Here is a 16,804-nt window from a genome sequence, read left to right as displayed (position 1 = left end):
CCGTGCTATTCTGCGAAGTGGGCCTGTACAAATATGGATTTAGAGAAATTAGAAAATGGTAAAAAATCAATCTTGTTAAAGACCAATAAAAACAACTCGTGCCATCTTTCTATAAGGAAGGAACTGCTGTTTTATGGGCTCTCCTGTGGTGGAGTAGAAAACTAACAGTAATATGAAGATCAGTCCCTGATTCCAGCGTAGGTGTTTTGATATTTCTCATTCCATTGGGAGGGGGGTGATATAAAGAAAAAGTAAAATTGAACTACACATCAGGCCTAGTGCTAATGAGCTTAACTGACAAATATTTCAAAGTATCACCACAGCTGCTGGAAAGATGAGAGGCAGATGGCAACAAGTTTCTTCCTCGTTACTGGTGATTTTTCTTTTTATTCATTCATGGGATGTGGGCGTCACTGGCGAGGCTGGCATTTATTGCCCATCCCTAATGAGAAGGTGGTGGTGAGCCACCTTCTTGAACCGCTGCAGTCCGTGTGGTGAAGATTCTCCCACAGTGTTGTTAGGAAGGGAGTTCTAGGATTTTGACCCCGCGATGATGAAGTAACGGTGATCTATTTCCAAGTCGGGATGGCGTGTGACTTGGAAGGGACCGTGCAGGTGGTGTGTTCCCATGTGCCTGCTGCCCTTGTCCTTCTAGGTGGTAGAGGTCGCGGGTTTGGGAGGTGCTGCCGAAGAAGTGTGGATGGTACACACTGCAGCCACTGTGCGCCAGTGGTGAAGGGAGTGAATGTTTAGGGCGGTGGATGGGGTGCCAATCAAGCGGGCTGCTTTGTCCTGGATGATGTTGAGCTTCTTGAGTGTTGTTGGAGCTGCACTCATCCAGCCAAGTGGAGAGTATTCCATCACACTCCTGACTTGTGCCTTGTAGGTGGTGGAAAGGCTTTGGGGAGTCAGGTGGTGAGTCACTCGCCACAGAATATCCAGCCTCTGACCTGCTCTTGTAGCCACAGTATTTATGTGGCTGGTCCAGTTAAGTTTCTGGTCAATGGTGACCCCCAGGATGTTGATGGTGGGGGATTCGGCGATGGGAATGCCATTGAATGCCAAGGGGAGGTGGTTAGACTCTCTCTTGTTAAAACCATGCTTTATTTATTTAGATACAATATACTCCTAAATGTGAAATATCTGGATACATTCTTATTAGTAATATGTTTGGTGCGCCCCTGCACTTTGAAGCCCTACTTGAACTAAAAGCAAAGGCAATTCTTCAAGAAAGGTCGACGCTTTTATTAGTATTTTAAAAAAATCTCTACATTTGAGGTGGTAGAGTATGAGTCACTTACAGAGCATGACGATGAAATAATAATCACATAATCCCTGAAAAATATTGTGGGCCTTAAAAAGGAAACTTTCTAAAGCTTAATGAAATCCTGTGCTGGCCTCCCACTAATCTTTACCTCTCTAATAAAAGTATTTATATAATGTAAGTATATATATTTTTTTTAATTGCAATTACACTTTTGTAAAATACAATTAAAACAAAGCAAGATTTACTGTGTAGAACCCTGATTTTGTCCCATACTTTCAGCCTCATTTTGCATCAACTAAAACTTTTAACGCTTCAAGCAATCTTTTCTATGACACTGGTGTGTAACATTTGCCACATTGCACTTTTGACATTTATTTGAGAGATTAGAAATACTGTGCATCAGCATCCTATTGTCAATGGCAGATCAAATGGGTAAAGACTGTTCTCCACTTTGGGATGTGCTGAGGACGTGAAAGATAGATTCTTTTTTTCTAATGCTCAAGAGCAATTTATAAGGATGTGCCTATTTTCTTGGGTCGTCTTATGGGTCTTTTGTAGATTTGTTCATTATTGGTTTGGTCCCTTCTGAAAGAGGGAATATGTAAATAAATAAACCAAATGCAAGAATAGAATCTTATTTTCTCATGTCCCTCCTCAATTCCTTCAGGATTTCATGAAGCAGAATAATACACGGCAGAATGAGCACAGCCTCAAGAACTTTGACCTCACTGAGTACCGCCAGGTTCTAAGTGACCTCTCTATTCAGATCTACCAGCAGATGGTTAAAGTCGCAGAAGGTCTTCTTCAGCCCATGATAGGTAAGACCCTTATTCATAGATTATTTTTTTTTAAAAAACAATCTCTCCTTTTCCCACAAAGGCACCAATCATTTAAAGTACAGTTCCACGGGCATCACGGCCCTGTTACCTTGATCTAATGGCCACTTTTCATATATAAGCTAAGACAGTGAGTGTCGGCAGGTTATTTGGAATGTCGGGCATTGGAGAGTATCACGGTTGAGCTTGGTCCTGTCCTCACCTAATATCCACACTTTTGACCAGGGGTTATTGAATAGTGATCAAATGTGCCCTTATTGCTTTCCCTTCCTCCAATGGGACATTTGGGCACTGAAGCTATTTGTAGCATCCCAACTGACATCCCACATGAGATCAGCTAACTCCACATAGGCCAGGGATAAAACCTGGGACTTTCTTTGGTCTGTCACTCAGTACCACACCAGGATACATTCACTTACTGAGCTTTTGAGAGAAGCTCCATGGATACTTTCATACAGACAAGACATTTTCTATCAAGATGTTCTTTAGTGAACAAATGTCAGCTTTTTTTAAAAATGAAACCATTAGAAAGAATTATGATTTAATATCCTTTTATCGTTTTTCTGGCTTTCTGTTGATTTTTTGAAATATTTATAAGCAAACTCAAATGTTACCATTGGGAAAATTTACTTCAAGAAATTATTGCAGGTGAAGGGAGCTGAATTAATCTTTCCTATAAAACGTTCAGAATCCTTAGGTTTATGACTCTTATTTCTTCCATTGGTATTTCTGCCCCTTTATAGTGTTGGCTTCAGCATTCCTCTTAAAGATTAAGTTCGGGAGACGGGTGCTGTAGTTGGTTTGCATGTTTTTCTTTGTCTTCTGGTATCTTGGTTTGAATGAAGCTCAGAGTGGATGAAATGGAGGATCTCTGCTAGGCATTAAGATGCAGGAGCAGTCTCACTCTGTTCTTAATAAGTGCAAATCCACAGCACAAAACTACTCTGCTTGTGCAAAAATGTGCACAGATTAGCAATTTCACTCGTGCTCATGTTCTGTATTTAGTGGTGCATTGGCCCCACTCTAATGGTGATATGGTCAAATCAAGTGTAGATCAGTTGTGCTTAGCTGATGCTGTGCCATTCTTAATTGTGGCAGAGGCCTACCCAAGAGGAGATTTTTGTAGTGGATTTGTTTTATTACTTCTAGTCTAACTCTTAAAGCTGAAACCTTTCCCCAGAATTGATTATATTGTGCCTATAATTAAGTATGAACACTGAAGCATATAACAAACTCAACTCCGACTTGTGCATATACCTGTCCTGGGAGTGCTCAGTCCTCAGACTGTGAATCTGAAATGGAAAAGTGCTCCATTCATCTTAATGAAACCCTTCACTCCAATGGGCACAAGACCTTTTTTTTATTCGTTCATGGGATGTGGGCGTCGTCCAGAAAAAGCAGTAAGTGGTGAAGCTTGACCAGGAATAGACAGAAACTGCTTCCTCTGACAAGCCCACTGCAATATATTTATTTGTTCTCTTCTCAGGATTTGAGCAACACTGGCAAGGCTGAATTTATTGCCCATCCCTACTTGCCCTAAGTGGTGGTGGGCTCATGTTGAACACTGGGGAAAATATTATAGCAAAATATATACTTTGAAGAGATGAAGCTATATTATTTTTTTCTTAATTATATATAATCCAATAAGTATATCAATCCTTCAAATTTAAGCCCAAGATGACTCATTACTGTATTCTGTTCTGAAAATAAGTTTGGTTTAGGACATTTTATCTGGGACTTCCTTTTTTGTATCCCATGAGATGCATGTCTGGAGTAGCTGCTTTAGTTTGTATTAACAGTCTCGCTTTTTTTTTTTAAGTATCTGCAATGCTGGAAAATGAGAGCATCCAGGGTCTGTCCAGTGTGAAACCCATGGGCTACAGGAAACGTTCTTCCAGCCGGCTGGACGGAGACAGCTACACTCTAGAGGCCATGCTGCGCCAACTTAACATGTTAAACCACACCATGTGTGAGCATGGACTGGATCCTGAGATTATCCAGCAGGTCTTTCGCCAGCTTTTCTACATCATCAATGCTGTTACACTTAACAATCTGCTACTGAGGAAGGACGTGTGCTCATGGAGTACCGGAATGCAGCTCAGGTATGATTGCTGGACAATGATTCTCTCCCACCCCAAGGTGCTGTTGCATCTAGGAGTCCACAAAGTCCCCCCATGCCCAAATATCAAGATTCAACTAATCAAAAGTGATTGAGAGAGAAGTTGGTTTGTTATTGGTTGGGAATGGGATTATATGGATAAGGGCCGACTCCAGTAGTGTAATTGTGGAGTGACCCCTCGCCAGCAGCATATGTGACCCATAGAATCGGGCAGGTAAGCCTCAGTGCTGAACTCGATACCACGGGAAGAAAAGTTTTTAAAGATTTTGAGGCAGTGCTTTGTGCATTGCAGTTAACATTATGTTAATTGGTGCAAAGTGGTCACACTGCAGAATTCCTGGAACTGCTGTTCTGCAGTGTAGTTCTTGATTCGTTCAATGCTAGTTTATTGAAGAACTCCACCACCTAAAACTAGGCAGACATATTAATGAGACTTATATTCATACTGTTGATTTTGACTTGACAGGCTGATCTTTATGCATTATTGCTAGCTTTTTTTTGCCTGCTGCTGTTTACTTTCAATCAGGACTCCCTTTGGTGCACACTTCCCTCAGCAGCATTCCTGCTGCCACCACCCCACCCTTGCAGCTGCCATTGGTTGTGCCGGATTTGGATGAAGAGGAATTCCTGCAGAGGGAGGAGAGGCAGGTGCACTGGCACTGCAGAGGCTGAACCCTCATGCAGGCAGTCTAGGAATTACATCATATAATCCAGGCACAACTACTTGGACATGTTGAAAGAAACCTGCACTCGTCATCTACAGTTCAGCCGGGAGGAAATGACCAAGCTGTGCCAGACCTTCAGACAGCATCCGGCACAGGGGCAGCCCTGCCTGTTGAGGTTAAAATTAGCACCATGCTACAGTCTCATTTCAGGCCACTGCTGGTGACATTTGTTATACTAGTCAGTCGTCTGTACTCTGATGCATCACGCAGGTTACTGCAGCCCTCTTTGCCAGGGAAAAGAGGAAATGATGGGGGAGTCCCCAGTACTTCTATCAAGTGGCTGGGTTCTCAAAAGTGCACAGCCTCATTGATGACAGGCATATTGCCATCAGTGGCATATATGAATCAAAAAAGCTGTCATTTGATCAAAGATGATCTCGGACCATCACAACAGAGTAATACAGGTGACTGCAAGAAACCCTTGCAGCAGCTATGATATCTTCATCTTGTGATAATGGATAGTGACACAACTATTTGAAAGAGCAAGTTGGATGGCTGCTGGGGACCAAGAATATCCTCGCTGCCCTAACTTTTGACAGCAGTCCAGAACCCCTACACTCAGGCTAAAAGAAAATATAATTAAGTGCATGCGTTCGTCCAAATTCTGGTGCAACATAAAATTGGATATTTGTACAGATTAGATGGAATCCTACCCACAGCCCTGAGGAACTAGCAATGATCTTTTGCATCTGTCATGTTCTGTGCAAATTTGCCGTTGGCCAGCCAAGCTGGATGATGAACCTGCTCCCTTATCAACAGATAAGGAAGAGGAGGAGGAGGAGGAAGTGATTTGGCTGATTCACAGCCAGATGGACTGGTGCATCATGGAATTATTGACTTTGCAGCCCTTACAAAAGCACTCCTTTGGGCCGCTCTGTACTCGCTCGATATCAAAATGCTAGATCAGATCCCCCTGCGTTCACTATCATTCCCATGTTTGCTCCCAACAGCCTTGTTCCCTCTGACCAGCGGATCATCACCGAACATTCCAATTTATTTCTCTACTCCACAAGTGCATCAATGTTTGTTTCCTCAGGGCTGGCCCTTGATGATAGTATAGGCTGTTTTCTACTTCCTTATGTGCTGCTCCTTCTAAGTGCCACCTCAAATGGAGGAGCAAGTGTTGTAGCATGCTATTGCTCCTCAGTGGAGGTCCCATGACTCACTTGTGAAGAATGCCTGTTTCTGTTGAGCCATGAGTTACCCTGGCCCTACTGGCAGCACATTGCCATCTGCACTGGTTGGCTACTTCTGTTCCCTTGCCTGCCTCTTCTCCAGTTCTCTGAGTGGTGAAGTACTCATCGATGTTTGTTTTTTTTCTCCTCTCATACCATTGCTGCTGGCTGCCCCTTACTGATGACCATAAGACCATGAGATAGAAGCAGGAGTAGGCCATTCGGCCCCTCGAGCCTGCTCCGCCATTCAGTGAGATCGTGGCTGATCTGATTTTTACCTCAACTCTACTTTCCCGCCTTTTCCCCATATCCTTTGACTCCCTTGCTGATCAAAAATTTGTCTAACTCAGCCTTGAATGTATTCAATGACTCAGCCTCCACAGCTTTTTGAGGTAAAGAAGTCCAAAGATTCACTACCCTCTGGAAGAAGAAATTCCTCCTCGTTTCCGTCTTAAACAGGTGACCCCTTATTCTGAGACTATGCCCCCTAGTTTTAGATTCCCCCATGAGGGGTAATATCCTCTCAGCATCTACCCCATCGAGTCCCCTCAGAATCTTGTATGTTTCAATAAGATCTCCTCTCATTCTTCTAAACTCCAATGAATATAGACCCAACCTGTTCAATCTTTCCTCATAAGACAATCCTTCCAAACCCGGAATCAACCTAGTGAACCTTCTCTGAACTGCCTCCAATGCAAGTATGTCCTTCCTTAAATAAGGGCACCAGAACTTTATGCAGTACTCCAGGTGTGGTCTCACCAGGACCCTGTACAGTTGTAGTATGACTTCCCTGCTTTTATACTCCATTCCCCTAGAAATATAGGCCAATATTCCATTTGCCTTCCAGATTACCTGCTGCACCTGTATGTTGGCTTTTTGTGTTTCATGTACGAGGACACCCAGATCCATTTAAATAATATTTTGCTTTTTTATTTTTCCTCCCAAAGTGGATGACTTCACATTTTCCCACATTAAATTCCAACTGCCAAATTTTTGCCCAGCAAAAGTTTTGCCCACCAGCTATCTAGCTATCTCTATGGGAACAGACAGTTGGCTGGCACCATAGAGTATGAAGGTGCCCTCAAACTGATTCTCTAGCTACTGTAGACCAAGTAAGAGCCTCTTGTAAGTTGGAGACTAGAGATCAATAGTAGCAGATAGATTGTTGGTGGGCAATACTGCATCAGCGTTTAGGGCAAATAGCCTTAGAAAGATTATTTATGGTATGTTAATTAGCCAAGCCAGCGGAATCTGGCACGGTTGGGCATCGACTCAACCAGTGCAGGTGCACCCAAGAGCACAGGCTGTTTTTTGGCCCAACTTTGGAATCTGCCCTATAGCCTGTGCTCTTATTGAACGACTATATTCATTATTGTGTATAGGTGGCATGTTGGCGCTCCTGCCAGGTTAAGAGTTGTTCACACTTGGGATTCTCTGTGCTGAGAGTTCTTGGTCCTGTCTGTACTGTTAGAGCCAGGTGGTAAGGTTGAGTACTTAATAAGTCAAGAGGACATTTGAGGAAATAAAATTGGATCCAAGTCACCTCAGACTATTCTCAGGTACATGTGCTCTAGGTAGAGGTCTCGGAATCTGTCTACCTTGCATTTAAGGGAATTGATTAGTTTTGTTTTGATAGAGGGGAGGAGGTAAGTTATCAGAAAAAGGGGAAGAAAATAAATGTAAAATGGGATGTTGAAAAAAAATTATCTGCAGCTCTTGTTTCTGATTGTTTGTGTAGGTACAACATCAGTCAGTTAGAAGAGTGGCTTCGAGGAAAGAATTTACATCAGAGTGGGGCCGTGAAGACGATGGAGCCTCTAATCCAGGCTGCACAGCTCCTCCAAGTGAAGAAGAAAACGAGCGACGATGCTGCAGCAATCTGTTCAATGTGTATAGCTCTTAGCACACAGCAGGTAAATGACCTTTGGCCATTTTACACTGAATTATGGCACAGCAGTCAACCTTGGGCAAATTCTAGATGTGACTTCAGAAGCTGGTCAGTGATGTATTGATGCCATGGCCTTATGCCAAGTATTCAATCCCTCCATATCCCCCAACAATCATGCCAGATCATCAGATAGCAGTGAAACATTGATCAAAGTGAGTGAGACAGACTACAAGTTCCTCTAAATATAATGAGCTTATTTTCACAGTAAAATTGATCAAATTTGACATTTATATCCAAATGACTCCAGAAAAATCAATCCAACTGACACATCCGATAACTCCTTCCATTCGTAGCCATTATTCTTGCATCTCATCCTTTTTTGAAAGAAAAAGCACCTGGATGCATCCCCGATCAATTCAATATTTTTGTCTAATTGTAAAATGTAGGTGTGATAAGTTGTAATTTCTATTTGCAATCTGTTCCTGTTTTTCCTTTTTAATGCCACTGCCACTAGTTAATTTAATCTGAGGGAAACTTCACATTGTGGTGGGCGTTATGTTTGCAGCTGTGCTAACTTTGACTGTATTTTTCTCTCAAACATTTGGCCCTACTGGATGTGGAATAATTTCTGATCTGGTTGCAGTAAAACTGTTCTTGCACCTTGTACAGATAAGTTTACTGCATGCAAGGTTTTGCTGCTAAACAACATTTCAACCTTCCTTTCCCGAGGGTGCTGAGTCTTGCTGGAGTTCTGCACAGGTGCCAGGCACCCCCTGTTAACTCATCTTAGTGGCCATTCTTCTTCTGTGAGCCTAGGCAGTGAGTATCAATATGCTATTTAACAGTGTGGTACATCAAAACTGAGGCCAATGATGCCCTTACAAAACATCCATGTTCATGTGCTTTCTAGCAGGGGTGACTGGATAGTAATCAAAATCATGAACCCTGGCTGATAGTTTGTCTTTCCCCTTCCCAAGGCTCCAATTGTAGCAGCCCTGACCAACATTAGCTAACTCAGCACAGACCCTGTTTGAACTTGGGACCTTAGATTTTGTCAAATTTTCCTGACAATTACATATTAAATTCTATGACATTACTATTCTTTTTCACAACAGATTGTCAAGATTTTAAACCTCTACACGCCAGTGAATGAGTTTGAAGAACGTGTGACAGTAGCCTTCATTAGAAATATTCAGGTAAGCTCTTCATAGCCCAAAAAAGCGAATTATGCTTTTTATAAGAAGCATATCACATTTACTCCCTTTTTTGCCGGTGCTTCCCAATCCCAGGCATTCATTGCCAACATTCTGTAAATATGAAATCTATGAATTACTCCTACAGTTCAATATTTAAAGGAATGCTTCAGGGAAACTTAGAGAAATTGCTTTAAACCCAATTTTTGTAAGAACATATTTATGTGCACAAAAGGTCTGCCCCTTTCAGCTGGAAAAGCTTCATCCAGCTCCTTCCACCTTATATTCTTCAATCCTTTCTCATAACTTAAATTTCCAATACCAAAGAGTCAACCACATTGGTGTGGGACTGGAGTCACATATGGTCAGACTGGGTAAGGACGCATGTTTCCTTCCCTAAAGGACATTGATTGTCGTAAAAACCCAACTGGTTCATTAGGCAGCTTCATGGTCACTTTTTTACTGAAACCAGGATTTTTTTATTTCCAGAATTTTTTTAACTGATTTCAAATTCTCAAGCTGCCGTGGTGGGATTTGAACTTGCATTCTCTGGATTACTAGCCCAGTAACCCTACCGTACCACCCCATTATATTAAAAAAAAAAGGTACTTCTGTTTGGCTGTATTTATCATTGTGTTTTTTCTTCTCATAGTCCCGTTTACAAGACCGCAACGAACCTCCTCAACTGCTAATAGACTTCAAACACACGTTTCCTGTAATGTTTCCATTCAACCCTTCTTCACTCAACCTGGATACCATTCACATCCCAGCAAATTTGAACTTAACTTTCCTCAACAGAGTATAGAACAATTTTTTTTGTGTGTGTGTGGAAGGAAGGGTGGAGAGAGAAGAAACCTGAATCTTGGGTAAATGCTGCCTTTCAATCAAGAATTATTATGGAAAGAAATAACACTGCACATATCAAAGAAAGAAATAACACACCATATCAAAACTTGACTGGAAGCATAAATAACCCATCACCACCACTAACAAATGTCTACTACAAGCCCTTTGAGAAGCATTCAGAGGGAACATCTAGCATTTCAAGTGATAGGCCACAATTTATTTTTATGATTTACAAAGCAATAACTATCTATTGGGTAGAATGTTAAAAAAAAAGCCCCGTCATACATTTTGATGTGTGAACCACACAAGGTTTGTAACCAAAAGAAAACACTGATGAGGAATCATAATGTGCTCTCTGCACGTTTATTAACTCAAACATGCATTCTGTTTGGCTTCCTGACAAAGTTCAAGCATGAAGTAGAATTCCCTCTTTTGCAATGATAGTCCATGATGGAGCATTCTACACATGAATAATAAACTGTGTAGAGAAAGCTTTGGCTCTGCTCAATGCAAACGATCAGTTTGGAGCTAGTATAACCTTTCTGTTAGACTAAGGTATTTTCACATAAATAATACCTCATTCCTGCTGTGACCATAGCTGAGAACTTGTTTTAACACTTGCTGTGATTTCTTATTTGAGCTGTTAATTACAGTGCTTCTGTTGCTGCTTGTTTGACTCTTGAATGAAGAGGGGTTTTGATCATGTTGCTGCAAGCTTGACTCCTAAATGAAGAGCAGCTTGGCTTTGGGATTGTATGTGACTCAATAAGGGATACATTTGATAATGCTGTGCATAACCCCTTAAAGCAATGACCATTTCAGTTGCAGCCAAAAATTGGGTTAATTACTGTGGTGTACCCAGTTGAGGTCCAACTGGTTTATGCTTTTTCAGATAGTGACAGCACAGTATTCTTGCTGTTCCTGCTTCTTCTGGATGATAAAGAAACTATCTTTATACTTATTGTGCAATTGTAATTTGCAGGAAATAACCTGAACTCATGTTAAAAATCAAGATATAGACGTGCATTAATTGTAAAATCTATACAATGTCTAACACATAACAGAGCCAATGGATATTTTCAGCAATAGTCTTCCAGTGCTGAGACAGCAGAACCACACTGGCAAAGTCAGTGCCTTGGTAGCTATTTAAATCCAGCAAACATTTTGGTTTAGATTTGGTTGCTTGTGTCAATGGTCAGTTACGCTTTGGATTTAACCACCGCCCCTCCCCCCCCCACACACACCCTTTTCAATATGTATAATGCATGTGCCCTTTACACCTCTAGGCTGAATTTTGAACGTCAGGTTTTCAGAAGTGAATGTTAGACCACTCCACCACCTGGCCCTGAACTTATATGTAGCTTTTCAATCGCACATTCCTATTTAGCAGTAGGATTAACCAGTCTTATCAAGACCATCAATTGCTCTTACCCACAAATACAGTTGCAATGATGTGTTGAACACAATAATCTGTAATGTGAACAACAGATCATTAATTTTCATGATCCAGAGCCAAAACCAAATGTGACTTTCTCCCTTTAACAACTGATCCCCATTGCATGAATCCAAGTGCACAGTTCCAATACAAATCCCATAGAACACACACACACACACATATACATAAACATCAGATACACATCATCTTCTCTCCCTATTTCTTTCTCAGCTGGTTTTCCCATCTTCACCCTGGAGCAATGAAGTGGAAGCAGGGAAGTGGCAAAGTTTTAAACCATTCCCTTCAGGCTGTCCAATGAATACAGTGCTTGCTAATGGAAATGAGTGAAATAATTAAAGTAATTGTGGTTATGAAAGATAGTGTATATTTATATGCAGTGATTAGATGCTGGAACATTACATATCTTGGATAGATTGATGTAATTTTTCTTCTCTGCAATAATAAATCTAAATCAGGTGGCCTTTTTTAAGGTTGAAAATGGTCATTTATTTTTAAATTTAGATTCATGAAAATGAAAAGGTAGAGCAGAAGTATATAACTACAATAATGATTATCTGATTAAGATACATGAAAAACTAATGCAGTTTCAATGTCATGCTCCAGTATCATGTTGGGAGAGAAGAATTAAGCAGAAAGGATGTAATTAAAGGCAGTTCTATCCAAGGACAGTAAATGTACTGTTGAAATCTGACTGCTGTCACATGCCTTGCCAGTAACGAGACTCATTTATCACGATGGGTTTACCATAGAATGAATGAGAATTCTCCTGATGACAGGATGGGTAAATGCACCACCAACTGTAGTAAATTATAAAGACCAGGTTCAATCCCTAGTCAGTACTGAGTTAGCTGATCTCAACCAGACAGCAGTGGAAGGGTGGGGGAAAATCATCTTGGGTGCTTACTACTGGTAATAATCAGTGACCCCAATTGGAAAGTGTCTGTGTGAGCGTCAACCAAAGACAAGATCAGGCTTATATGTGATGCCCTTCGTTGTCAATTAGGCTGCATAATTTCACTGTCTAAAATGGCACACGATGAAAGGCCACATGGAAAAGCACTGCACAGGTGCTGGCACCCGTGGAATCATATTGCAGCAGAAGTTAGCACTTTCAAGAGAAGAAATAATTTAAGTTTAACAGAGGCATTTTATTTTTATGAAAGGACTGCTTTTAGTGATGTGAGGGAGGAAGGAACAGCATATGACTTTTTGTTGTAAATAAGTCATACATGTAGGGAGTAACCTAACCACCTGTGATCAGTGGTAACATCAGATTGCAGGAAGGTGAGGCCAATTGAATACAGTTTTTTACATTTTTGTTCTGTCTGATTTCATGCTGTCACAGAATGTTCAGTGGGGGTATTTAAAACCTGTGCCCACTGTCTTCAGCTCTAACTCTATTTTATTGCCCTTTTTTTGTTTCCACCATTGCAGTAGATCTACTATGTAACCACATTTTTGAGGGTAATAGAGAAACCATGTTATAGGCAAGCAGAGCATGTTGTACATAGTGTTTCATATTGGTCAGACAGCATTACAGTGAGGGAGTGGGAATATTACACTTTACCATCCACAAGGTCAATTGAGGAACAAAGGAAGAGATGTTATTTTTAAAAAGGACAATCGATTTCCTTAACAATCTCTGGAATTCTAACTTCACAAACCATTGGGTAGGAGCTAGCTTGATGAGTTCATAGTAAAGCTCATCTACCTGGTTCAATCCTTCCAAATAAATTGTATTCTCCATATAATAAGCTGGATGAGAGTTATTGCAAGAAAATCTTTGAAGGTGGCAAGACAAGCTGTTAAAAAATGAATACAAAATCCTGGGCTTTGTAAATAGATGCATAAGAGAACAAAAGCAAGGAAGCTATGCTAAACCTTTACAAATCACTGGTTAGGCCTCAGCTGGAGTACTGTGTCTAATTCTGGGTACCATACTTTAGGAGTATGTCAAAGCTTTAGAGAGGGTGCAGAGAAGATTTACTAGAGTGATACCAGGGATGAGGGACTTCAAATATGTGGAGAAGCTGGAAAAGCTTTGGAGGCAGTTCAGAGAAGGTTCACTGAACTGATTCCTGGGATGAGGGGGTTATCTTATGAGGAAAGGTTGGATAAGTTGGGCCTGTATACACTGGAGTTTAGAAGAATGAGAGGTGATCTTATTGAAACAAATAAGATCCTGAGGGAACTTGAAGGGGTAGATGCTGAGAGGATGTTTCCCCTTGTGGGAGAGACTAGAACTATGGGACACAGTTTAAAAATAATGGGTCTCCCATTTAAGACGGAGATGAGGAGAATTTTTTTCTGAGGGTTGAGAGTCTGTGGAACTCCCTTCCCCAGAGAGTGGTGGAGGCAGCGACATTGAATATTTTTAAGGCTGAGATAGATAGATGCCTGATTAACAAGGGAGTCAAAGGTCATAGTAGGTAGACGGGAAAGTAGGGTTGAGGTCACAATCAGATCAGCCATGATCTTATCAAATGGCCTACTCCTGCTCTTAATTCGTATGTATGTTCGTATGTAAGCTGAGATTGTGCTCAGAGCAGAGAAGGTTAAGGAGAGATTTAATAGAAGTGTCCAATATTATGATGGGTTTTGATAGAGTAAATAGGGAAAAATTGTTTCAACTGGCAGCAAGGTCAGTAACCAAATGACACCAATTTAAAACAATTGGCAAAAGAACCAGAGGCAAGATGAAGAATTTTTTTTCATGCAGCGAGTTATGATGATCTGGAATTTACTGCCTGACTAGGATGGTGGAAGCAGATTCAATGGTCACTTTCAAAATGGAAATTAGATATATACTTGAAAAGGAAGAATTTGCAGGGCTATGGGGAATGAGCAAGGGAGTGGGATTAATCTTTCCAAGAGTCGGCAGAGGCACAATGGGCTGAATGGCCTACTTCTGTGCTGTAAGAATCTGAGAGGATAAGATATCAAATTATTAGACAAAAAAAATGATTTTTTGGAGCAAGAAAAGGCCAATTAGCACAACAAATCCATCCCTTTTGATATGCTTTAACCTTATTTACCCATCTTCTCATCATATTTCTAAATCCTTTCTATCTCCAGAAATGCATTTAATTGAAGCTATTATGCTGTCTAGTGAAGCCTGATTCAAATATTATGGTATTAATAGCTTGGATATTTCATTCTAATGAGCAAACTCCCCAGATTGTCAAATTCCCAAGCCTGACTGCCAGTGGTGAAGTATCACTGGGAATTAAAAAGCTCAAGGATCTTTCAGATGCACTTTTACAGGATGGTACTGAGTGGAGATCAAGCACTTTCATTGTAAACTCCCCTCAGAGTTCAGCCATCGATTACTTTTTTTTAATATAATGTGTATCTGTGTTGTGTTTGAATGATGTTTCAAGTTGATTGAACAGCAGGTACGATGGTAGACATTGATGACCAGGCCATTCTATTCAGTTAATGTTTGATGACTTTCTCACCGATAGACCTGAATTTGCAACTTTATCTCTGCAAGTTCACTTGATTTTAATCTGGATATATTTGTTTCCTAATATACTTGAAGCCAGAGTTATTCTTTTAAATGGTCTATAAAAAACGCACGACATAATAGGTAAACCATAGGGCCCATCTAGCTCAATGTTCCATTATTAATTACTTAATTTTGTGATGTTAGTTATTAATTGTTACAAAACATATGTTCCTGTGCACATGAAATGACTTAACAATTGTGGATCAGATTCATTTAATGGAGGGTTCTGGTTACTGACCCTTTTCATTAGATATCATTTTTAAAAGGAGCAATGTCTTTTGTGAAAATGTAACTTTTTTGTACTTGAGGAAGAACCAGGTGGCATCATGGTCATGATGACCCATTTCATCAGCATTTACATCATCACACTGTATTTGCAAATAAATGGGGAAAACAAATCACCAAATAGATCTTCATAAAGACAATGCCCTCTAACACCCATGAAGGGCAAAAACAGAGTTGCTTGATTTATTCTTCACAGTTTTTACATAAAATTCCACAAAGACAGCATATACAAAGTTTGGCATTTGCTAGTAATAATCTGACATCATTCTAGACCCGGGGTTTGGGCTGATTAGACAATGAGATTCCTGGATTTATCAAATGCATAGAAATCAGAATTAATTGAATATTTTGCTTAATTAAAAAGAGAATTTATGTAATGCATGAGAGATTTAAGATAATGTACAATAAGCAATACACTGTGGGTGACCATGAGGCATCTTTATGTTCTTAGCCCTACTTGTAGGAAGCTGAGAGGGGACTTTATATAACTGTACAGTAATTTATCACAGTAGTTTTGCATTGACTAGTAAGTTTAATATACTTGAATGTTGGTCAATTATACATCATTCAGTCAATATGTAATTGGTTTTGTGGGGTTGGGGGGAAGAAGAGAAGTATTAGGATTTTAAAAATGACAGTATAAGCAACTAGAAATGTCTGTATAATGGGGACAGAGGAGGGATTGCTTCTTCCTTCCCCTATGATTCAACAGCGGTAGAAAAATTAATGTATCGATAGGAAGATTGATCGGGTGAACTTTATAGCCCTTCCCAATACTTTTGCCTTTTTTTTGCACTATGATTTTTTTTTTAAACTTTTGTAAAAAAAAACAAAATCTTGGGGAAGGGAGGGAACAGTATCACTAGTATTGGTAACATTTGATCCAGTTGGCTGCGATTTGTCAATAATAAAGGAATAGCAGCACAATAATCTTAGGTGTGAAATATTAATTGCTTGTAATGATGTTTAAGACTCTGAAAAACTATGTATGATGTGTAACCAATGAATAGTAAAATGTAAAAGGATCAATGATTATTATAGTCATAGTAATTTTTACATTTTGAAAAAACTAAACTACACTTTTTATTATCTCATTCAAATACTTTAGAGAAAAAAGTTGTCAAATAAAGAATTTTGAATATAAAAAACCTCATTGTATTTATCTTGACATCAAATTCAATTTCAGAGAATCTTGCTTTTTCTGCTACATTTTCCTTTCTCACGAATTTAGATTAAAATAGTGTAAATTGAGTAAATCTTTGGTTGCTGGTGGCTAAAATTTAAAAGTGGTCGAAATACAGTCAAATAGAAATTTCTGTAGAAAGTAAAACAAGCCTTGGTATAACAAGTTGGAGATTCAGCATCGCACCTCTGTGGGGTATAACGCAGGTTCACAGTAACTATTCACTGTAGGGTGAGTTCCTGATTTCAGCTGCGTTGTTGTTGGGTAATGCTACGTGGAGGTTGACTGCTTCTTCGTTGCCCTGTTTTTGCAAAATTCCCTAA

General features: G+C 40.1%; 1 protein-coding gene across 1 annotated transcript in view; it reads left to right on the top strand.

Annotated features, from left to right (window-relative positions):
* myo5b (myosin VB) overlaps positions 1–16,411 on the top strand; it is a 260,378-nt gene extending 243,967 nt beyond the window's left edge. Inside the window, exons 35-39 of the mRNA XM_067983571.1 lie at positions 1,935–2,085; positions 3,923–4,205; positions 7,861–8,035; positions 9,126–9,206; positions 9,856–16,411. Of these exons, the coding sequence (XP_067839672.1) occupies positions 1,935–2,085; positions 3,923–4,205; positions 7,861–8,035; positions 9,126–9,206; positions 9,856–10,008 (843 nt within the window). The 3' untranslated portion in view covers positions 10,009–16,411. The remainder of the gene's footprint in view (positions 1–1,934; positions 2,086–3,922; positions 4,206–7,860; positions 8,036–9,125; positions 9,207–9,855) is intronic.
* Positions 16,412–16,804: the final 393 nt, after the last annotated feature.

This window comes from Heptranchias perlo, chromosome 1, assembly GCF_035084215.1.
Source record: "Heptranchias perlo isolate sHepPer1 chromosome 1, sHepPer1.hap1, whole genome shotgun sequence".
NCBI lineage: Eukaryota > Metazoa > Chordata > Chondrichthyes > Hexanchiformes > Hexanchidae > Heptranchias > Heptranchias perlo.
This window is presented reverse-complemented; position numbering and strand designations above follow the sequence as displayed.